The sequence below is a fragment of the Mustela erminea genome, chromosome 11, assembly GCF_009829155.1.
Source record: "Mustela erminea isolate mMusErm1 chromosome 11, mMusErm1.Pri, whole genome shotgun sequence".
Lineage (NCBI taxonomy): Eukaryota > Metazoa > Chordata > Mammalia > Carnivora > Mustelidae > Mustela > Mustela erminea.
Window position 1 is genome coordinate 24,804,124 of NC_045624.1, and position 24,053 is coordinate 24,828,176.

At 36.9% G+C, this 24,053-nt stretch overlaps 1 protein-coding gene across 4 annotated transcripts in view; it reads left to right on the plus strand.

Annotated features, from left to right (window-relative positions):
• The window catches only part of GRM8 (glutamate metabotropic receptor 8), a 732,641-nt gene that overhangs the window by 578,245 nt on the left and 130,343 nt on the right, over positions 1–24,053 (plus strand). For all 4 annotated transcript variants that reach the window (XM_032305558.1, XM_032305560.1, XM_032305556.1 and 1 more), the window contains exon 8: positions 16,173–16,309. In XM_032305558.1, the coding sequence (XP_032161449.1) occupies positions 16,173–16,309 (137 nt within the window). The remainder of the gene's footprint in view (positions 1–16,172; positions 16,310–24,053) is intronic.

Sequence of the window (24,053 nt, forward strand, 5' to 3'; positions counted from 1 at the left end):
GATTCAACATATCAGCTCTTCAATTAGTTAAATATAGAGTGAAATGCAGAAATTTGATGTTAATTGACAATATGAACATAAATAGCTATAAGTCATTAGCTCTTTTCATATGGGAATTGATATTGAAGAAAATGAAATGTCAACATGGTTAACTTTTTTACACCCTTGATTAAATCAATGGGGGACAAAGATAATTTTTTTTAGTTAATTAATAATTTGGCTGAACAACATTATTGATCTGTTCTACATTCATAGACATGGCACTGAAGGATGAAAACTATAATGATTATTGACAACCTAGTATGTTTTTCAAATGTTATATTTTCTAATCTTCCCACTACCTTATGATGTAGGTGATACCTCATTCAGAAGAAGGAAAATGCACAGTGATAGTTTCTCAGAGATCTCATAGCTATGGCAAGTTTCATTCCAAAGCCTTTGTGCTTTCTACCACTCTACTCTTCTCCCTTGGGATGGCTGTTTGATAATGACTGTCATAGTCATCATTTAACATGCTATCATGAAAAGTCAACATTAACATCACTGCTTTAAAGATAAAATCACTAGGGGTGCCTGGGTGGCTCAGTGAGTTAAAGCCTCTGCCGCTCAGGTCATGATCTCAGGGTCTGGAATCGAGCCCCCTCTGGCTGTCTGCTCAATGGGGAGCCTGCTTCCCTCTCACTGTCTGCCTGCCTCTCTGCCTACTTATGATCTCTGTCTGTCAAATAAATAAGTAAACTCTTTAAAAAAAAAAAAAAAGATAAAATCACTAACATCTCAGGGATCATCTTAAGTAAAGGATAGCTTTTCGTTTGTGCACAACCATTATGTCCAGCCATTAATAATGATGTCAGTGGGGCTGATGGTAATATACAATCCCCCTGGAAGGGCAGGTAGGCCAAGGAGAGAAGGTTGACAGGGGCCCGGTTCAAGGTGTCTAGGAGGACCAGGCTAGGTTATAAAGCACTGTCCTATACTAATTTTGAGCTTGTTCACAGTAGCAAATATGAAAGGCAGATCTCTATAGGGTTTTAAGTCAACATGAAGGTTAATAGTCTGGAGCTGAGTTTTGAGATACAAAGAGAACAAGGAAAATGAGATTCCAAGATTCAAAGTCTGTAGGAATAGGAAACCCATTCAAGTTGACGAATGAAAAAGAAAGAGAAAATAGACAAAGTCTAGAGAAATTCCCAAGGTGGGGTCTGATGCCACTCATGAGTAATCTTTTGTGGTACTGTGAACTTGGATACAGAAATGCTAGGTGATGTTGAGAAGAGAGATAGGTGATGATGTCCTGGGCACAGAACTGACTTTATTTTCACAGACCTATTTAGTACCATTTTAAACACTTTACTTGCTCTTAATCCCTTAATTAGTTTTTTAATCCAATGTCTTTCCATAAAATAAAATAGAAACAGGTTGTTTCGAATGGTCACAAATAATAAACGGTCACGAATAATAAACCCTCTTCTCTTTTTGAATACAACCAAGGAATTTTATTCCTACTTAAAAATAATTTTTAATAGCATTCCAGTGTAAAACTATTATAAATAATATGCTGGCAGGAAAAACAAAAAACAACCTCTATAAACATAGATTTAAATCCTACATTTCTGTCTTAAGGTAAAAGAGTTACCCCTTCCTGTACTCATAATAAACATACTAGAAAATATGTAAAATTTATTGTTCTTTTGTCATTGACATAAAGGCTAAACTGAACTATTAATAAAATGAAGACACAAATCCTTGATTAATATAGGTACCTACCCTGTGTCTACCATTAATTATTAGTATAAAAGATGTTTTCATATTAACCAAAAAGATTTTGATTCAAGTGTTCAATATTTGCAGACCCAGACTCAGACCATATAATATCAAGATCCTAAGGAACATCAGTGCTAATTATCAGTAATTATTGAACATAAGTCTCTTTTTTTTTCCCCCAGGTGCTAAAGTCTTAGACAAAAATAGCAAAAAATACTAGGGGTCTTCTCAGAGAAGCTATATGAATGACCTGATGGTGAATTGCTCTTTTATTTTTTTAAAGTTTTTATTACTATTATTATTGCTATTTTCTTACAGAACGAGAGTAAATGAACTAGACTCTCCATTATTTCTTTTGAATTCTATAAGGGAGAACACTGGTGTCAGCAGGTTCTGAGTACGACTTCTTCCTTCTGCCAATATCTGTGTATATTAGCCATTGATATGAAGTATAGGATTTACTAAAAGACACCTTTATTTATTTTCTCTAGGTCTTCTGTCTTTCCTATGTTTTAAAAAAATTTTTTGATTAAAGTTTATATTATTTCCATTTTCCCTATGATAGAGAACACTGGACTAAAGATTCATAAGTCTGTGCCCATTTAGATTGTTACTTTCTTTCCATTATCTGACTACAGAAACAATAGTACAGTTAACATGTTTATACATATGTCTTTGTATAGTCACCTATCCATTTTCATAGCATAAATTTCTATTATTAAATCAAAGAATGAATGTGCTTTAAATCTTGAAAATTTACGTCCAACATGGCTGTATCAATTTAAATTTTATCAGCAGAACATGAAAGTGTCAATTTCACTCTGCTTTTATCTATAATATGTGTTCTTGGACTAAATGGGAACATCTTTATCACATTAATGTCTTTTATTTCCAGTTAGATGGAACATTGAATATATTCTTACTGTAATTGTTTCTATTTTATTTTCAGAATTTTCTGTTAATCTTTTGCCAGTTGTACTATAGTGCTAAATTTTTCTTATTATATGCAAGAGCTCCCTGCATAGTAAGAGTAAAAATCCCTTGTTATGCTTCTATAGGTTGATTCTTTTGAAAATTGTCTGAAATACAGAAATTTTTAATTTTTGTTATTAAAATTATCAATCATTTCTTAATATTTTTAAGTTGATGTCATGCTTAAAACCTATTTATCATTTCAAGATTATAAATTTTGTATATAAATACATCTAAGACTTGAGTAACAATAAAAGCTTTTGATTCTCTAAATTTTCCTCTGCGGACAGCTTTGGCTATATCCGTCCTTCAGGATTTGAAATATGTTACTATCTATTAAGTAGTACTCTATAATTTTAGTTGTAGTTTTCTCTTTAATTCAAGAGTTAGCATGAGTGCGTAATTGTTTTTTTAAAATCTCTAGGAGGTTTTTTTTCTTATTTAAGTTATTTTTTTTTTCAATGTTCCAAAATTCATTGTTTATGCACCACACCCAGTGCTCCATGCAAGACGTGCCTTCCATAATACCCACCACCAGGCTCAGCCAGCCCCCCATACCCCTCCCATCCAAAACCCTCAGTTTGTTTCTGAGAGTCCATAGTCTCTCATGGTTTGTCTCTCCCTCCAATTTCCCCCAACTCACTTCTCCTCTCCATCTCCCAATGTCCTCCGTGTTGTTCCTTATGCTCCACAAGTAAGTGAAACCACATGATACTTGACTCTCTCTGCTTGACTTATTTCACTCAGCATAATCTCTTCCAGTTCTGTCCATGTTGATACAAAAGTTGGCTGTTCATCCTTTCTGATGGAGACATAATACTCCATTGTATATATGGACCATATCTTCTTTATCCATTCATCTGTTGAAGGGCATCTTGGTTCTTTCCTCAGTTTGGCAACCATGGCCATTGCTGCTATGAACATTGGGGTACAGATGGCCCCTCTTTCCACTACATCTGTATCTTTGGGGTAAATTCCTAGTAGTGTAATTGCAGAGTCATAGGGTAGCTCTATTTTTAATTTCTTAAGGAATCTCCATGCTACTTTCCAAAGTGGCTGCACCAACTTGCATTCCCACCAACAGTGTAAGAGGGTTCCCCTTTCTCCACATCCTCTCCAACACTTGTTGTTTACTGTCTTGTTGATTTTGGCCATTCTAACTGGTGTAAAGTTGTATCTCAATGTGGTTTTGATTTGAATCTCCCTGATGGCTAATGATGAGGAAGATTTTTTCATGTGTCTGTTATCCATTTGTATGTCTTCTTTGGAGAAGTGTCTGTTCATGTCTTCCTCCCATTTTTTGACGTGATTATCTGTTTTGTGTGTGCTGAGGTTGAAGAGTTCTTTATAGATCTTGGATATCAGCCCTTTGTCTGTACTGTCATTTGTGAATATCTTCTCCCATTCCATGGGTTGCCTCTTTGTTTTGTTGACTGTTTCCTTTGCTGTGTAGAAGCTTCTGATCTTGATGAAGTCCCAAAAGTTCATTTTTGCTTTTGTTTCCTTGGCCTTTGGAGACATATTACAGCTATGTATAGAGGAATGAAACTTGACCATTCTCTTACACCATACACAAAGATAAACTTGAAATGGATAAAAGACCTCAATGTGAGGCAGGAACCTAACAAAATCCTAGAGGAGAACATAGGCAGTGACCTCTTCAACATTGGCCACCACAACTTCTTTCAAGATTTGTCTCTCTAGGAGTTTTTAAAAATTTTTCTCTTTCTTGGTGCTGTTTTAACTTTTTAATCTTTTTAAGGCTGTTGTTCAGGGTTTCAAGTTTTATTGACTAGTGGTAACAGAATATGACTTCAGATTTAAAATAATTATCTATATTTCATTTGGGGCAGAAAATAATATTTTTTTGTAAATGTTTCACATATATTTGAAAATACAGTATCTTATTCAATAGTTAACTATTTTTATCTGTATGATAGGTTAGCTTCAGAAAGGGATATGTAAAAGTCAGACCATACTTTTTAAATTTAGGAGTTTTTTTACTTATATGTTTTACTCTTTCTTTTAATTATGCTCCAAATTGTTATACAGGCAGCATCAAAAGGAAACACCTCAAATCACCATGGTAACATAGACAATTCACATCTATCACAGTGACCTAATGTACATTGACAGTTTGTGTAATTAGGGAAAATCAGGCCCATTATAAATAAATGATTTAATTCAATATACAAATTATTGTCAAAAATAAGTAGACCTTTCCTAATTTGATATTTTTATCCATTTTTTAAACACTTAGGCATCTGTTCCTATAGATATCTGTATTTGATTCATTCATCATAATTATTCCCATATTAAAAAAGTATTAATTATGAAACATAGACTGTCCATTAATGATATTTCAAACTAAAACCTGAGATAAAAGAACAATTTGAAGAATTATTCAGCAAGAAATGAAGTTATGACTCAACTGGTAAGAGGTGAATTTTAGCCTTATTTTATTCTCCGGAAAAATATTCATAATGAAAAGTGAATTAAGCTTTTTGGCTTAAAAATATGTGATTCTAATCCCAGACAGTTATATCTTATAAACTGAGAATTCTGACAGAAGTTTCACTAATATAAAATCTAAAAATATACAGAAAAGCTGCTTTAGAGAATTGGGTGGAGGCAGTTCTGTACATGACCCATTTTGTTTGGGTGCATAAACCTGCGGGGAGGATTCATATTCTCCAAGGGCATGATAACAAGTCTAAGTATAGCAGTCAGCTAATTCACAGAATTACACAACAGTTAGAGCACTGTCTTTCCGTACACCCTTCCGTAAAGATATTTTCGGATGTGAATCTTTCCTTTTTTTCTTCTTTCATTCTTTCATTCATTATTTCCACCTGTCCTTCCTTCTGCTCCCTTACCTCCTGTCTTCCTCTTTCTCTCCTTTCTTTCTTGTCTCGCTCCATTTCTTCCTCTTGGCTCCTTAATTCATGATATGGGCTCATTATTGATCTATGAAAGGTCCACTTTCATTTATTTAGTCCATTAGTTATTTGGTTATTTCAAAGAATGTAATAAACATTTCATTATAAAAATGAAAATAATTCCCTTCTCCCAAAAGCTGGGACTTTGGCAAAAAGCTATACTCAGGCATATATTCCCATCACCAAACTATCACCCTCCCCTTTCTGAACAACCAGCATTTCTACATTTTAAAACAGATTTGCCTTGCATATGTAGTCCCCAAAACCACAAAATTTTTAAAAGTTTCATCATTTATACCTTTGTGAAATATATTTTTGGTACTTACTTTTTCCACTTAATATTATTTTGCTAAAATCCATCCATATTTATGACTGTTTCTGTAGTTCATTCATTTGACTGCAGTATAATATTCCACCATAAGAAGATTCAATTATACCACAATCCATTCACTCTCGTAAGGGTGTCTGGCATGATTCCAGGTGAGTTCTTCAAAACATTCAGGGAAGAAATGATAAATACTTGCAGATAACATAATTCTTTACATAGAAAATTTTAAAAATTTTAGATATAAATCCATAGGTATCAAAACAGAGTTTTTCAAGAGGTTTTTCAACCTTAAAACTATTCTGAACATTTGGAACTGGATGATTCTTGATCATAGGTGGTTGTCCTGTGCATTGAAGGATACTTAGTAGCACCTCCGACTTCTTCCACCCACCACCAGTGCAGCCTCTCCTCCAACTGCAACAAACAAAATTGTCTCCAGACCTTCCCAAATATCCCCTGGGAGACAGAATTACCCCTGGGGAAGATACAAGACTAATACAGAAAAAAATCAACTGCATTCTATGTACTGGCAGCAAAATTGTAGATAATATAATTTAAGACACCATTCATGTAGTATCAGAGAATATTAATTACCCAGGAGTAAATCTACAAAAACTGGTTAAGTGCCATGAAAAGGAAATTCTAAGACTGTATTAAAACTTACAGAGGAAGACCTAAGTGACTGAGGCACAACTCATGCTCACAGATAAGAAGATATTATAAAGGTATTAAATGTTCCCCATTGATTTCTAGATTCCATATATTTTCCAATAATCTAAACAGGATTGTTTGTGGAACTTAAGATGGTTCTGAATTGTATACAGAAGAGAGAAGTCAGAGACCTTCTGAGAGATAAGAATAGGGAGTGCAGACTTGCCATACCAGTATCAGTCTTATTATGAAACTTTAGGGGGCACCTGGTGGCTCAGTTGTTTAAGTGCATGACTCCTGGTTTTGACTCAGGTCATGACCTCAAGGCTGTGAGGTGGAGCTGAGCAGCAGGCTCCACATTCAGCAGGGAGTCAGCTTGAAGATCCTCTCTCCCTCTCCCTCTCCCTCTGCCCTTTCCCTCACGTCTTTCCCCTCTTGCTTTCAAACAAATAAATCTTTTAAAAATGCAAATGACAAAAACAAAATTTTTAAATAGTAAGCTTTTTTTTTTTTTTTTTTTTGAGAGAAAGAGAAAACAAACATGCGAACTGAAGGAGGGACAGAGGGAAGGGGACAGAGTGACTCTTAAATAGGCTCCATACCCAGCACCGAGCCCAACACGGGGCTTGGTCTCAGGACCCTGAGATCGTGATCTGAGCCAAAATCAAGAGTCAGACACTTAATTGATTGAGCCACCCAAGCCCCCCTTTTAGCAAGCCTTCTTATAAAAATTGATAAATTTGGCAGTTTTAAGTCCAGGTGACAAAAGTGTCTTTCTTTTCCAGCAACACATTGGACTAAAGAGTCAGATAACTCCTTTTAGCATAGCAAATTTGAAAAAGCAAGGATATATGTACTCACATACTTCTCTTTCACAAATATATTCATCACTGTTAGAGATATAATGATTAATAACATAATAGAAGTTATGTATACTATATATATATATATATATATATATATAATTGATTAAATACTCCACAAAAGAAAAAATAAAAGACTTAGGTTGCTCAAGATAAAGAGGTTTTCTTCTAGGGAATGAAAATGCATGAAATTCAGAGTATTGCAACACACTTTGGTTTGTTCCCAAATTCGTCTTAAGATATATTAATTTTGCATAATTGTTACATGATCTTTTCCTTCTTTTTTTTTCTTTAATCAAGAACTTCATATTTTAGTAGTTTCTCTGGTCACTTTTCATGTAAGAGATTTTATTTAAACTTCCTAATTCACCTGCTTCCCTGAGATGAGTATCACTAAAGATCTTTTCTTATTTTGAAATTTCAATCAGCTTATTTAAATACTATCAAAGCAATTATAGGTCGTATTTCTATTTCTGAAATAGTGTTCATTAATGATAATTACACTTCGCATTCTTAAAGCATCTTTAATGCAAGGATCGCAAAGACATTTCTACAATAGAAAGTACTATTGCCAGTTTAATTTCTTAATGGAAAAATCAAGAAGGTGGGTTTGGCTGAGAGAATTCGAAATGCCATTCAACCACATTTCTTGTGCTATTTATTTCATATGCCAAAACAATGAGCTAAAGAAGACCATTTTCAACACAAAAAAAATGTGAAAGTGGGCACATATTTTTAATACTTTTACATTTAGTTTTTATGAAAACATCCAATTGAGTGAGTACTTTAGTTAAGACAAATGAGTGAAATTCTGGAGTATGGTTACAATGAAATTCTGGAGTATGGTAACACATTCTGGATACCACCTTTATAGTACACATGTGGATTGCAAAAATCACTATAAATTCTAAAGGAGAATCTGAAAGCAGTTACTGATCCATGCCAGTAGCTTTGATATTCAGTTGTAAAACTCTGTATTATTCTTAAAGCTTTATACAGTGATATGAAATGAAGCATTTCTTTCCACATTTAATATAATTTTAGTTATTCATTTAACAACTACTGATAACCCACTTTTCTAGAAATGGTGTTATTATGATTGTCTGCTATAAAAAGTAGACTCACAAGCTATGATGATTCAAAAAGGATAGAAATTATTTTTCACTCAGGTAATAGTACCATATGAATGGAATGATGAACTAGTTACTAGCACAGATCTTCTCCAAACACCCACACAGGAACAGGCTGATGCAAGCTCCCCCATCTTTAACACGTAGCTCCTCTGGTTCCCTGGCATGGTATTTCCATGCTCGCCAGTCAGAGGGCAAAATGATCATGGACAATGAATCAAGAGGCTTTTAATGAGTCGCCAGAAGTATCACTTGTGTTCACGTTCCATTGATGGGCGTTAATCATGTGGTCACCTCTAACTCTAGGAAAGACTGGAGAGGTAGCCAAGCTATCTGCCCAAGAAAAAGAGAATGGGTTTGGGTGATTCCCACAACAGTCTGACTTTGGTGAATCCATACCTTTCTAGGGGATAAACTAGTGAAAGGGGTTCAGTTTAGTTGAAGTGGAGGCCAGAAGAGTTAAGTCCAGCTGGAATTGATATGGAGATCAGAAAGATTCAGTAGTGGAGGGTTAGAGCAATGACTGCTGAAATGATTTGTCTTTTAGACTGTGCTGTTTTATATAGATCACATTGAGCACTTGAAATACTAGTCTGCATTGAAATGATTTGTACGTATAAGGTATAAACAGAATTTTAATGATTTGGAATGCAAAAAAATGTAAAGTACCTCATTAATATTATTTATATTGGTTACATTTTGATGTCATACTGTTTTGCATATATTGGGTTACACAAAATGTATTGCTAAAAGTAATTTCATCATTTATCTTTGACTTTTTAAAAACTTCTTTAAATAAGAGCTTTAGGGGCACCTCGGTGGTGCAGTCAGTTAAGCATCTGACTCTTGGTTTTGGCTCAGGTCCTGATCTCAGGGTTGTGAGATCAAGCCTGGCATTGGACTCCATGCTCAGCTTGAGGTTCTCTCTCCCTCTCCCTCTCCCCATCCCCCACTCATGCTCTCTCTCTCTTCTTAAATAAATAAATAAATATTTAAACTTTAAAGAACAGCTTTAGAGTCCCAGAAACAGGAACAGGGCAGATAGGCCAGATTGTTCTCATATTATTCCCCCACCCACCTCAAATACACAGTTTCTCCAATTATTAACATTTTGTATTAGTTTAGTACATTTGTTATAATTAATAAACTAATAACGAGACATAGTTATTTAAGTCTGTAGCTAACATTCATTCTTTATATTTTACAGTTAGATATGGTGTTTTAACTTGATTGAATGGACAGTTGATAGCTGACTACTAAGAGGAGAAAGACTGCGAGGAACATATTTGGAAATGAAGAAGTCTCAAATGTTGTGTCTCGACGCAACAAGTTTAGGATGATTATCAAACAACCAAATGGAGATACAAGTAGCTGGACAAATCTGCACTCATGGCTAGATGTAAAAATTTGAGACTCATTAGTGGAGATATGAGGTTAAATTTTAAATTAAAATGGTATGAAGAGGTAGCAGGAGATAAGACAAGAGAGAGAGGACAGCTCACTTAAAAAGCTCTGTTTTACTCTTAAGGAAGTAGATAAATGAGGCAATTGGGTCAGTATTGGGATTTGTTTGCTTGTCTTTTTTTTTTTTAAGATGAGATTTTTTTAAAGATAAGATTAGAATTCTTTTGTCAACTGAAGGGAATAATATGGACAGTCTCAATTTGTTGATGTCCAAGGAGGAAAAGATAACTGTGAACCTGAAGGTGCATGGACAGTGAGTGAGTCTGTGGGGGCTGTGAACCAGGAGAGGAGTATGACTGTGACGTGGGATGTGTGCATGTGCGTCTCTGCAGGAGGGAGGAGATTAATATAGTGTACATGCAGGGAGTTTGTAGGGCTTGTGGTGGAGTGATGAGGGAGTTTTTGTCTGCCTACTGCTTTTTCTCAGTGAGATACAATGAGATAAGCTCAAGTGTTGGGGGAGGAAGGTATTGGGTATGTGAGGCTTGACACAGTCAGTCATTCAGAGTGGGAGGTGGACCCACTGGGAAAGTATGGAAGGATTCCAGAGCAATGTTGACCACACACTCTTGATATCTGAGGTCATGAAGATATACAATTGAGTTCATCATGATTATGTTTTGGCAGAGGAATAAAATTGGTTGGAGGGAGATCACAGAACCCAAGCAAGAACAGGAAGGAAGAGAAACTAACACGAGGGTGAAGTATAATAACCAGTTGGGGGTAACAAATGAATCAATAAATTTAGAGGGTCATAGAACTTTTGCAGTGGAGGTAGAAGGTGGTGTAAAATTTGAGAGATAATATAGTTCCTGGAAAGGACTGCTTTTTGAGTGTGTTCATGGTAGTGAGTGGTGAATTGCCTGAGAGGGATGTTATGGGAAGTGAGGAGGTCAGCCAATGTAGAGGCCAGGATGTTGAATCATCCAGTTGTTTGAAGAAGCCACCAAGCATAAGGATGGAGAAGAATATAGAGGAACACAGAGTCAGATGCTCAAGTCCTCCATGAACAAATGCTGACTGATATATCTAAGAGTCATCTGACTGATTCCTAAATAATTAAACTATAATATAATTCTAATTCAAAGATACAGTTCTGTTTATTGATTGTAATAAATACTTGATAAAATAAATTGGATAAAGAAAAGATGAGCATGAATAATTGAGATTCTGTTGAAAATTGATATTTCCGGTGGCATTTTGGTCAATGACTGAAGTCCAATATCGTCATTCTTTTAAGGGTGCCAGAGATTCCTATACCAACTGATTTCATTTTTAGCTTTCTTATTTTTTTCCTTCTTACCCAGTAGTGCAGGTCGTTATGAGAAAGAAAATGGATCAAGTTTTGTATCAAGAGGAAAGAAGGAAAGTAATAAACATGACGATAAACTGAGTGGCTTACACTTATAAATATATTTATAATATTTGCTCATAAAAGCATATGAATTATTCTTGCATCGCTTTTTGTACTGTGGAAATAAGGTAATGTAGATCACGGGAGCATTAAGTGTAGTCAAAGGAATGGATAATGACGATGATGGCTTTCCTTTTATTGCACCCCTATCATGTGCCAGCCATGCATTAAGTGCTTTACATACATCATTTCATGTGACCCTTGGAATAGCCCAGGGAAGTTGTGGTTCTTATGCATGCCTGACAGCTGAGAAAATAGATTTAGTGAGGGTGACTTGCTTAGATCATGCAGGTAATTGGTGGTGCCAGAAATCAAACTCAGTCCTGGAATCCCAAGCCCATACTCTTCCCCAGAACAATGTTCAACAAAGCCAAACATTTGTGAATAAAATCTTCATGGGCTGAGTCATTTTTCCTACAAAAACGTGTTGAAGTCCTTGATATGCTTAGGAATAAAAATATAATATAGTTTTCCCAATGGATTTCTCATTGAACAGAAAATATTCAGGAAGACAGGGTGCCTGGGTGGCTCAGTGGGTTAAAGCCTCTGCCTTCGACTCACGTCATGATCCCAGGGTCCTGAGATCAAGCCCCACATCGGGCTCTCTGCTCTGTGAGAGCCTGCTTCCTCCTCTCTCTCTCTCTCTGTCTGCCTCTCTGCCTACTTGTGATTCTGTCTGTCAAATAAATAAATAATAAAATAAGAAATTAATGTGCTTCAAAATTTCTGAAATAACTAAGTCCAGGAGATAATGTCTAGGAGATATCTATATCTAAATCTATATCTATTTATTGCTATGTATATTTATTTCTTACCTGTGTTGTGAGTGAATCATAATAAAGTGATGGACATACTGAGACATTTGTCATTTAAAATTTTTTTCTGGACAAAATGCCACTTAATTACATTTTTTCAGGGATGGCCAGACTCATACAAAGGATATTTTAAATTTAAATTTCTTACTTGTAGAAATTAGTAAACATTAGTAAGCATGGCCTCTCCTGGCCATTCAAGGCTGTTCTTAGTTACATAGACCACAGAACCAGGGCAATCATTTGAGATGAGCCAGTATGTAATGGAGTCAGTTCTCCCTGTGAAAGGGTTAAAGTAATTCAACTGCAAGCCTACCCCAAGTGCAGAAATCAGATTAATAAAGTAAGTTGCAGGAGTGGTTTCTAACATCACCCTGATAACAACATGAAAGGGAGTCTGAAGGTCCCTTCATTTGTAAATAAAAAAGATGAGAGGTGACATAAATGCAGTTCATAATGTTATGAAGAGAGTGAGTATGGATTTACTTGAGATCATTAGTGAGTGCCTGATTTATGCTTTACTGCAGTTTATTCCCTCAGTGTGGAACACTGTCTTTGGTTCAGTGCCTACAAAGATTAGAGATACACTCTGCCTTTACTGAGGAGACCTCCTTTGTGAGGAAGGCAAAGCATCCGCCCAGGGGTGAGCACATAGTAGGCTCTCAGTAAATATCTGTTGAATCAATGTTCTGACCAGATATGGGGATGAAGAGTAAAAGTGTGTGGCGTGTAGCGAGTGCTGTGATAGAGGAGGGTAGGATGCAAAGAGGTGCTTGGCCTCCTGCTCCAGGTTTAGAAGATCAGGCTCCTCTAGGTATGACCTTTGAGTCACATCTGAAAAGGAATTACGTAAAGAAGAAGGGTTAGGAGGAAGGCAGAAGGGAATTTATGGATAATAACAGGTACAAAGACAGGGTGGTAGAAAGAGCATGACAAATTTAGGGAACTGGATTGTAGGTATAGGTGACATTGTGTTGAAAGAGGAGAAGGAAGAGCAGTGAGGGTGACTTGAGGAAAGCCATAGATGCTCACAGACAAGTTCTATTTTCATACAGACACTGGATTTCAAACACAGCATTGCCATAAAACAATAAAGGAAATAATAGTTAATACTTACATAATGCTTACTATGTATGAAATGTTTTACATATTTTAATTCACTTAATCTTCCCATATCCATCCTAGGTGAGAACCACTCTTAGCCCATTTTAAAAATGAGACATGGGAAATATAGGGAAGTTAAGTAATTGACCCAAGATCATACATCTAATAAGTGACAGTGTGGGGGATTGAACTCAGTGATCTGGCTCCAGAACCCATGATCCTAACCCACTGGATTATACTGCCTCTTAATACAATGTCAAGTTTAGTGTAAGTTGCTGTTGATAATGATCTTTGAAGTATTTCAACTGAAGAATTATTATTTTTGTAAGAATACAGCTCTCCTGCCCTTGCTTTCCAGTAGACTTTCTCAAGCTAGAGAAAAGATATGTAGAAATACCTGGCATACCAGGAATTCTATGTAACTCAGAGCACATTCATGAGAATGTGTTACGTGAGTGGCGTTCTTCCGTCTTGGGTATTATTGTGTTAAGATTGAGACTGCTGTTAGAGGAGATAAGAGGTCATTCAGTAAGTGATGTAACATTGTGGGTTTTAGTTAGAGAAATTAAATATTCCTTTATTCATGAAGAATATGACATCATAAGTTTTCAAGTGGTATATAAATGTCGGGAATTGTTGAGGATGTTAGTATGAGATTTGTAATAGATACATATTTTTTTTTCTATCCAGGAATCATTCCCATTTGAACTTCCATAGCCCCCTGTCTAGATATCACTTAAAGAATTTCCAGCATCCTCTCTATTACTTTGCATTGGTGTGTACTGGAAATACATATGGAGTAAATAATAATCATCACAATAATATCTAATTATCCCATGCATTGTTCGGTGCGCTAGATAGCTATTTGTTCATTTAATTCTTATAACAACCCTATGAGAAAAGTGTCATTATTATCTCCATTTTTCAGATGAGGAAACTAGCATTTAAAGGTTAAGCTGCTCAAGGTCATTAGGAGTTAAGTTTTGGTCAGCTATGGCAAATGGGTTTCCACTTGAGTGTCTACGGAGTAGCTAACATAGTACCGGTTGATTAGAGCCCTCTTATTTTATTCCCTAATTCCTCATTTCTTTCTTGATTTATGTATAAAGTCACTTCCAAAATGGCTTAATAATAATGATTTAAATGCATATGACTCTTCTAGGACTTCAAAACATGTTCATATTCATCGTTAAGTCCCTACATGACACGTGAATAAAAAGAGACACACACAAGTCATGGAAATAAATGGGAAGTGGAGTTAGCATGGTCATGCGGGTCTTGACTCTCAGACCAGTGCTCTTTCCTTCAGGCTGTGCAGTCTCTTATGACTTTAGGAGTCTTTGCAGATACCAAGGATCTATGGTCTCATCAGAGACTTCACACTGTGTCCAAATTTTAAAAAGATTCCAGAGAACAGAGGAAATCAGACATCTCTGTATTAAATACTTGGAAAGCATCCTTATTGCTCCTGTGTGATTGTGATCATATTTACTTGCAAGTTATTGTCTTAATTCATCCATTTTGTTTGATAAACTTAAATGCTTTAGAATTTGTGATTATCGGTATTCGTTAAAAACTCTGCAAGTAGAATAAAGAACTCATTATAAAGTAAAATTGTAAAATGGACATATACAACTGTCTGTAGTATATATTTTGGGAGAATACAATAGGAAAAGAAATAACAAGGAGGAGACACTTTCTAGCATGGTATGGAAATTAAATCCAATATGCTGCGACAAGAAATTCAGGGGAGAGGGCCTGCAGAGAGAAGATAGATACAAAGAAAAGGAATTGATGTCAGGTGAATTTGTCCAAGACAGCAGAGTCATCCAACAAGATGAAGTGGGGAGAGGGAGAAGCTAAGGGCTGGTAGAGAACAGGAAGTTCTCTTCAGAGAGTGAGGCTGCATGCAGCGAAGAAACATGGGGGTAGCAATCTCTTTCTACTCTTAAAACCTGTGATTCTGGAACAGTTAATAAGAGGGCAAGTAAAAATGAGCAGAAGCTATGAAGAGAAAAGAGAAAAGCTGAAAGCTTCTTAGAGAAATGGGAGTTTAGAAAATATCGCATTGCTTGCAATTTCATGCATCTTGCTGCTGTGCCCCGGTGAACTGGGGGAACCTTTATGATCTGAGCAGAGTCGGGACTTCCCAGTGATTGCTGTCTTGCCCATTGGGAGGTTCCCAGCAGTGGCCCACATTAATATACTCATGGGCAGAGGTAGCAGAAGCAGGGGCTGAGAAGAGAAATTGCATAGGGAACTGCTTTTGAGTGGAGTTCAAGTCTGAATAAAGTCAAACCCGAGAGAATGTGGCTCAGATGTTCTCCTGCCAGGTTTTGAGTTGCTGTTTGTAGTTCACATTCTGCAGGAGGTGTTGTGCTTCAAGACATTTACGCTCGTATCTATTGACTGTCACTCTGGGTAGCTAGGATGGAATATTCAGCCTATCAACTTCTATTTATTTAGCTGTTATGTACATTGCCTAACTTGGATACTCACCATTTACTTTCTAATGTGCATAATAAAGCATGTCTTCTTCCTATATGTACGTCTGGGCTTCTTTTCGTGTAGGAGATATTATGCTATCAAGAATGACCTTGTATGGATTGCTATCTTCATATCTCTTACTATACACAATATATTTTTATCTACCATTCTTAGGTAGAGAAAAATAAGCTCAGTAGACTATCTCACTAAAACTTTATTAACATTGTTTTCTAAACATTTATAGGTAGTGCTGGGACACCTGTCACTTTTAATGAAAACGGAGATGCCCCTGGACGTTATGATATCTTTCAGTATCAAATAACCAACAAAAGTGCAGAATACAAAATCATTGGGCACTGGACCAACCAGCTTCACCTAAAAGTAAGTATCAATATAGATATACAGTAGTGTATATAGTTCTCGAGGAAAAATGCTTCGTTTTTAAGTTCATAATACAAGTTTTGTTAGAATTGTCTTGTAATTATGTTTTTTAAAAAATGTATGTTTTTATCCTTTCTTCAGCTTTAAAATGTTATGGAAAATCTCAAATGTCTATAGAGAAATCTGGTGTCTGGGGGTATTTAATGAAAGACCTCATTTCCTTTTAAGTGACTTCATTGTATTTAAGGAAATTTTGCCCTTTTCTGAAAGACTCACTTGTTTAAGTGTTGGTATACTGTACATGTGTGTGGGGTGTGTGTGTGTTGTGTGTTGTGTGGGAGGAATGACAGTGTGAGTGTATTTCACCTTTGCCATCTCATACATTGAGACCTTATGCCTACATCTGATTGATGGAAGTGAATCATGATCTGTATTTACATTACCTCTTTGAATCGCGACATTAGAGCAAGTTAGTGTACCCAGAAGTGATGTTTAGATCATTTGACAGCCTTTAGGACTGACTGCTGTCCCTGTCTACCTGGGGTGTGGGATCAAGGCCCAAGACCCACAGATCTTGCAGTTCCTAGAAATGAGTGGCCATGCGAGGAAAACTTGGAAAGCCTAGCCTAAGTCGGGTCCCAGGGCCTGTGGATGGTGCCAAAGGCAGCTGGGCATTTCCTGCCTTGGTGTCACCAAGGACACAGAGGGCTCTGTGTTTTCCTACTGGGCCTGCTGGGGCCCCAGTGGGGAAGCATGCAACATAGGTGTGGGGTAGAGGAACCTCATCAAACATGCCTGGCTGGCGGCAGCCCTCCAGGGAGGATCCCCTAGGGAAAGGGTCTGTGGGGACATTGGAGAGAGCTGTGTGGTACTACTGGCGCCCACCTGTAAGAAGGGGCTCTGGAGCAGGAAGCTGATCCTGAACCTGAGGGACAAGGGATGTCCAGAAAGGGACCAGGACTGCCAGTGGCTATTTGGGAGGGTGTGGGGGTGCTTGGAGCAGCATCTGCTTATCACTAGATAAGAAATGATTTCACCTTTCAACAGCCCATGGTGTGGCATTAGCGCACACTGACTTCTTCCAGTATGGAGAAATAAGGCGTGTGCCCTATAGTCTCAGCTAAGGATTGGAGTTCTTTCATGGCACACATCTTTGACAGTTATAAAATGGGACTATTTACAGGAACTGGGGGGCTGAGGAATTCTCGTTGCAACAGCGTGTTTCCTCTGTAGGCAGAAAGGTGCTTTTAAATGCTTCAAAGAAACTAGAGACATATCGGTCTATGTCCTATGGTTCTAATATGCATCTCGTTCTTTCCTATAATGAAAGAATCTCCTCTTCTTGATTCTCAAAGCCATCACAATGCTGTGAGAGTTGAGTTTACTTCCTAAATGAATAGTTAACTTCATTTCTTCGCCATGCCTTATCCTAGCTAGAAGGTAAAGGCTTACGACATACAGGAGAGTGGAGATCATTCTTGTCTGTGTGTGTGTAACACTTGTACATGTGCTTTCTTGTGTTTGAACCCACTCAAAAGACATCAGTTTGGTATTTTTAATATATTTCCTACTTTCTGTGTCTCCAAATATAGTGGTATGCTTATGTAGCATCAACCACCAAAGGTTTCAACAAGGAAGCAGATGATGAAAAATAATGAAACTGGAATATTTATGGTCTACTGTCTTTGAAATGACTTCCTGATAATTATCACACTTCTGCCTTCAATAATGCACAAAGACAGCTAATATTTCCAACTATTGTTGTGCTTTGTAAGACCACAAATCTACAGCTTACTATATGTAGCAGCCTGAGGAAATCTTATCTATTATTCTGCAACCCAAACTGACATTTATCAAAGCATTGTTTTGATAACTCTACAGGTTATTAGTGCCAATCTGAAAATCAATCACTTTGTGGCAAAAGCCCTTTTGAAAGTGGACCTATGTGGAATAAAATAATTACACATGACAAAGACAATTTGTAAGAGTTAAAATAGGGAAGCTACTTTTTATCGGACGTTTATTAATGCCAAACTGCCTATTACATTCTTGTGATTAAGGACGTACATAACGAAGTTCAATGGTTGAAAAACATAGGCACTAATACATGACACTAAGATACCTAAAATATTTATACGTACACACAGTATATACATATACACAGACACATCTCTCTATGTGTATGACATATTTATTATAAAATTTCATATTGAATCTCAAGCTTCTCTTTTATGTACATTTAACGGTGCATGAAAGTTTTATGTTTATTATTGTGTTATTGTTCATCAAACATATCCAAACAGTTTGTAAGAATTATTTCTCATGCATGATTATGATCATTTATAACTAGATAACAGTGCTGTTTTTACCAAAACAGAGAGAATGTATCTCTCAGGAGAAAAGTAAGTGAATTAGACTGGGCAGAGAGACTATACATCAAGAGTTGACTTCTGGAGCCCAGCAGGACAAATTGTTTCTCCTTGGATCAGTGACCTGTTTGAAGGTCACCTTTTTGAAGGCGTACAGGGTGTTTGGAACGTGACCAATTTACTAAAGTTCTGCTCAGATAGTAGTCAAGGCATGGAACAAATACTTTGCTTCAGTTTTATCATCTGAAAAATAGAAACATTAGTAACACCTATCTTATATTAGGTGTTACTAATACTTATATTAGTAACACTTATCTTATGTGGTTGTAATATGAATGAAATGAAACAATACAATAAAGCATTTAGTCCAGGACATGGCACACGTGAAATGCATAGATATTACCTATTATTAATCCAGTATCTCGTGATTCTATACGGCCAGTGGGAGAGCCCATAATCAATGTGGTGAGCCGAGCACTGCTTATTAGGGAGGCACTTGGATTTGCTTTAGAAAGTTCTGAGAGTATCTCTTCATTAAAATGCGGCCCATTTGTCTCCATCGTCCACTCTTTCTTCCTATCTTTAATATTGGCTTTAATCCTCTAGAAAATCCATCTATGCTTAAAAAGTAACCTGTCTGTAAGACAAATACAAACCTTCTTTTTGTATGGTAGCGTATGGCTAGGTATTATCAGTGAGGCAGCTATTTTTTGAATGGATTGGATAAATTCATTCTGTGCACGTACCCGGTGCTAAGGTTTGAGACAAGGCTGAGTCAGTGGTTCTCAGGGCGCTCACAGACTGGAAGGATAGAACGGCGCTCAGACCATCGACGCTAGCGCAGCGAGGCAGGTGCACGGAGCATGGGGCGTGCGCGGTGTCGCAGCGGCAGCCCAGAGAGAGGTTCCTAACCTGGCCTGACTGCTGAGGAGAGCAGTGTTAACAGACAGGGGATGATAACCTCGCCCATGTGCTCCGTCTCTCCTTAATCTATTAAACCAGTTTTACAATAGATTTTACACTCTCGGGGGTAAGCATTTAACAGCCAGTCATCGGACTGAATTCTGTGTATTTTCAAAAAAGCCAGTTTTTCTGGCTGAACTCAACCATAGGACAATTCTGTACACAGAGTGTACAGTTAAGCGTATATGAGTGTGACGAATTTGCCCTGAATATACCTTTAGTGTAGTGAAAGAATTTTCAAAATGAGTAGTTGGTTTTTTTCTTTTTTTTCCTGGAAAATTATGAGGTGTTTTATTTCCTCGAAAGCATTGTCTTTATTCTTTCAAATATTATTGTTCCTTTTTCTTTATTATGGGACTAACATATGTTCTTAATTCAGCAATTAGAATCTGTTAGTGTAATTGTTTAGTTTGATTTAGGTTTTCTATTCAGTCATCTCAGTCCATGCATGAAGGGCATGTTATCTACTTGGGAGTGAATTTGAACAATTAGGTCTCTACATTTTGTTTGGCTGAGTCTCTCAAGAGGCAGGTGATCCTGATTAGTGATTATGAAACATTTTGTAACCTAGAGGTTGAGAATAAACAGCCGAGCCTGAATTGTGAGAAGAAGAGCCATATGCTGCTTAAAGTCCACAGGGAGAAGGTGTATGGAGGTTACTGGATGTGCCTAAAATAATGTAAGGTTCACTATTTTATACTTCCAACCAGAGCTACGTGGGTTGCTGTTGTTTTGTTTTATGGTGGGAATGAGACATATGTTTTTACTTGTCTTATTGTTTTGTTTTCTTCTCTTTTTATTCAAGTTAATAATTTGGAGATAAATAAATGTAGTAAAGTTAGAATGTCTCAACCACAGTTATTAGTGTCACAGTATCAGTTGGGAAGGGTGATTTGAAGCAAAAGGGCTTCACTGACCCTGATTTAATTTTTGTGTGGGTTAGTCCATAAAAGCGAGTTACTCTTGACCAGGTACTAAATTCAGAGCCTCAGTTTTCTCATCTGTTAAGTGGGGATAATAAATAGGCTTACTATGAAGACTGAACACATTAGGATATAGTGGTCAAGTATGAGACCTCAGAGGTGCCTGGGTGGCTTAGTTGGTTGAGTGGTTGCCTTCCTTTGGCTCAGTTCATGATTCCAGTGTCCTGGGATAGAATCCCGTGTCAGGCTCCCTGCTCAGTGGGGAGTCTGCTTCTCTCTCTTACTCTCCCTCTGTGTTCTCTCTCTCAAATAAATAAATAAAATCTTAAAAAAATATATGACCTTGGGGCACCTGGGTGGCTCCGTCAGTAAAGCAGCTGCCTTCGGCTCAGGTCATGATCTGAGGGTCCTGGGATCGAGCCCCATGTCGGGCTCCCAGCTCAGCAGAGAGTCTGCTTCTCCCTTCTCCCTTTCCCACTGCCAGCTGCTCTGCCTACTTGTGCTCTCTCTCTCTGTCAAAATAAATAAATAAAATCTTTAAAAAATATATATATGACCTCAAAGTCAGAAAGAAAGATGTTTAAATTCTATCCTTCCATTTATGAGTCATATGGCCATGGGCATGCCATTTTACCTCTTTTAGTCTCAGATCTTTCATCTGCGTGGAAACAGTTAAGACTACTTCACAGAATTCATGAGATAATTAAAGGAAACCACATACACAGAGATCCTAGAACATTGCTTGCCACATATGCAGGGTTAAATGGATATGATAATAATAATTTGTTTCACTTTATTCTGCCACTGTAACCAACCTATTACCGAGGACCTATAATTTCAATGTAAATTCCATATATGCAAAGTCTTTTCTGCCTTTATTTGATATTTTGGGTAGAAATTAACCTTAAAAAGAGGTGCATTTGCCATAATAATTTATCTGTGCCTACGAAGTACACCCCAAATGTTTATTTTGATATTTGAAAAGGGCTACGGGCTTTGGGGAGGACCAGAAATTTGAGCAAAAATTTTTTTAATTGAATCTGTCTTTCCTATGTCCATGTGGTATAGTACTTATGATATGATATTTTAATTAAATATATATGTAAATTTTATTTATATATAATTTAATATTTTATGTATAATTTAATATTAAAATTATATGTATTTAACTGTAGATGGTCGGCCATGTATATGCTGTACTAGGGGTTCCTCAGCTTGCTTGGAATACAGAAAGGGAGAATTCCTCAGTGCCCTGTGAAGGATATTGCCCAATGAAGGATATTGCCCAATGAAGGATATTGAAATAGTCTTGACGTAAGGATGGGTGAATGGAGTTGGAACAGTGTTTGTGGGGAGACTTGACCTTTTTCCCTCTGCCTCGATTTCCTCATTTGTGAAGTTGCCTGTGTTTGGAAACACTCTTTCATATCATGATCATTTCTTATGAAAGATAGTTCACCCTGTGAGGCCAGCATACATGAGCTCTCCCTCTCGCACTAACCATGAATGTGAAGTTGGTTCTCTGAAACCTTCTACATCGGACAGAACTTTAAATGTCACTGTAGTTCCTGCCCTTCTGCACCATTCTGAAAAGACTATTCTGCTTCCTTTTCTTATAACAAGATGACTACTTGTCAGAACTATATTTTGGTTTATTAAGTGTAAATTTATTCCTTTTTAAAAAACCATTTTTGGGTCAGTAGTTGTATGTCTGTTTATGAGAAAATAAGCATTTGGTAAATTCATGTTTTTGACATGTTGAGCAAATATCAAGGTGATTAAATTTTAACTATGTTCTTGCTAGCCCAGAGTAGCTACTCAGTAAGTATTTGTTGAATGCCATGAATAATATGCTGATATTTTCTAAATACTAATTAAATGTAGAACAATGATCCAAGGTTATTGATTGGGAAATGGACTTGTGCACAGGTTATTTATTCAGTGACCTCTTGCTGCCAAGCAGAATGCTAAGCTGTTGCAGAGTACAAGGTTGAATAAGATAAACTTCCAAATACCGAAAGATTTGCAATTTGGGGCATCTGGGTGGCTCAGTCGGTTAAGCGTCTACCTTTGGTTCAGATCATGATCCTGGGGTCCTGGGATCAAGCTCCCTATCCTGCTCCCTGCTCAGGTCCCCCCCATTGTTCACTCTCAAATAAATAAATAAAATCTTAAAAAAAAGATTTGAAATTCATTAAAGGCAACTATATACTTGAATAACTACAATAAAAGCATAATTAGGTACAGATTAAAGAACAGACTATGAATTCAGATGGTGTAATGATTACTTCCAGCTAGGGGGACTGGATAAAGTTTCTTGATTAATGAGATTCAGATTGACTCTTCAGTTACTTTAGTGGCCAGAAATGTTTGCAAGAGTATATGGGCGATGCTAAAAGCATCCACCCATCCATCCATGCTGGAATAAAGTGCCTCCAATGTGCCACTGCCATGTTTGGTGCTATAATGATATAGAAGTATTTCAGATTCAGTCCCTAGGGTCTCACCCAAACTAGTAACACTAAGCAGGAGCAGAATCCAAGAATGTGTCTCTTTCATGAGTTCACAGTGCATCCATCCATTTTCCTTTATTCTTATCTCTTTTAACACATATTCTTATTAGCAAAGTAGGACTAGTGTTCACAAAGAAGCATATTCTGTCTTCGTCTGCAGACAGAATTGGGAAGTGTTTTGGTGCAACTAGTTTGTGATATCCCCATGGAAATAAGTTAGGAAGACTCTAATATTGGATGGCCTGATAGGAGAACCTTAACATCTAGAAGACCCCTACCATTTGTTCTCAGCACTGATAATTTGGGGCAAAGAACCTATTCTACTTGTTTTTAAATCTTTAACAGCATAATGTGGGTCTCACTAAATATCCGTTGAATAAATTAATGAACTAAAAAATGAAAGTAATGTTATCTTCACAAGGCCATAAAGGAGAGCTGACCCTAAAATACTAATCTGGAGATAAAGTATAACCTAGGAGCATATGAGGTCAGGGCAGAGATCCGAGTCATAACAGTAATCAAGGATGAACTCAGATATAAAAGCCAGAATAGAGAATCTAGTTTAGGATCCATCTAATCAAGCCCTACAAAAGCCAAGGGAAAATCCAAAGTTCCATACAGGAGAGTACGTGTAAGGGACCCACATAAGATTCTTCAGGACTTAACTGTTACTATTACCACTGGCTTTTATTCCTGGCATGCGATTTGCAGAGCTTCCTAGACCCTGTGGGACCTCAGAGTTGCTTAGTGGCTTTTGATGCAAACCTTGAAGGAGCAATATTCCTTGCTGCCTGTCTGGTAGGTTCTCTCTGCCTTGTCTGTCCATCTACTTGGTTTGAGTCTTGTTCCCTAAGACATTTAAAAGGATTTAATAAGATCAATTTATCATAGCAAGATAAACAAGCAAACCAGTGAATTAGAAAGACAGAATAGAGAGAGTTAATATATTTTAGTTAGTAGTCAAGTTTGGTTTCTT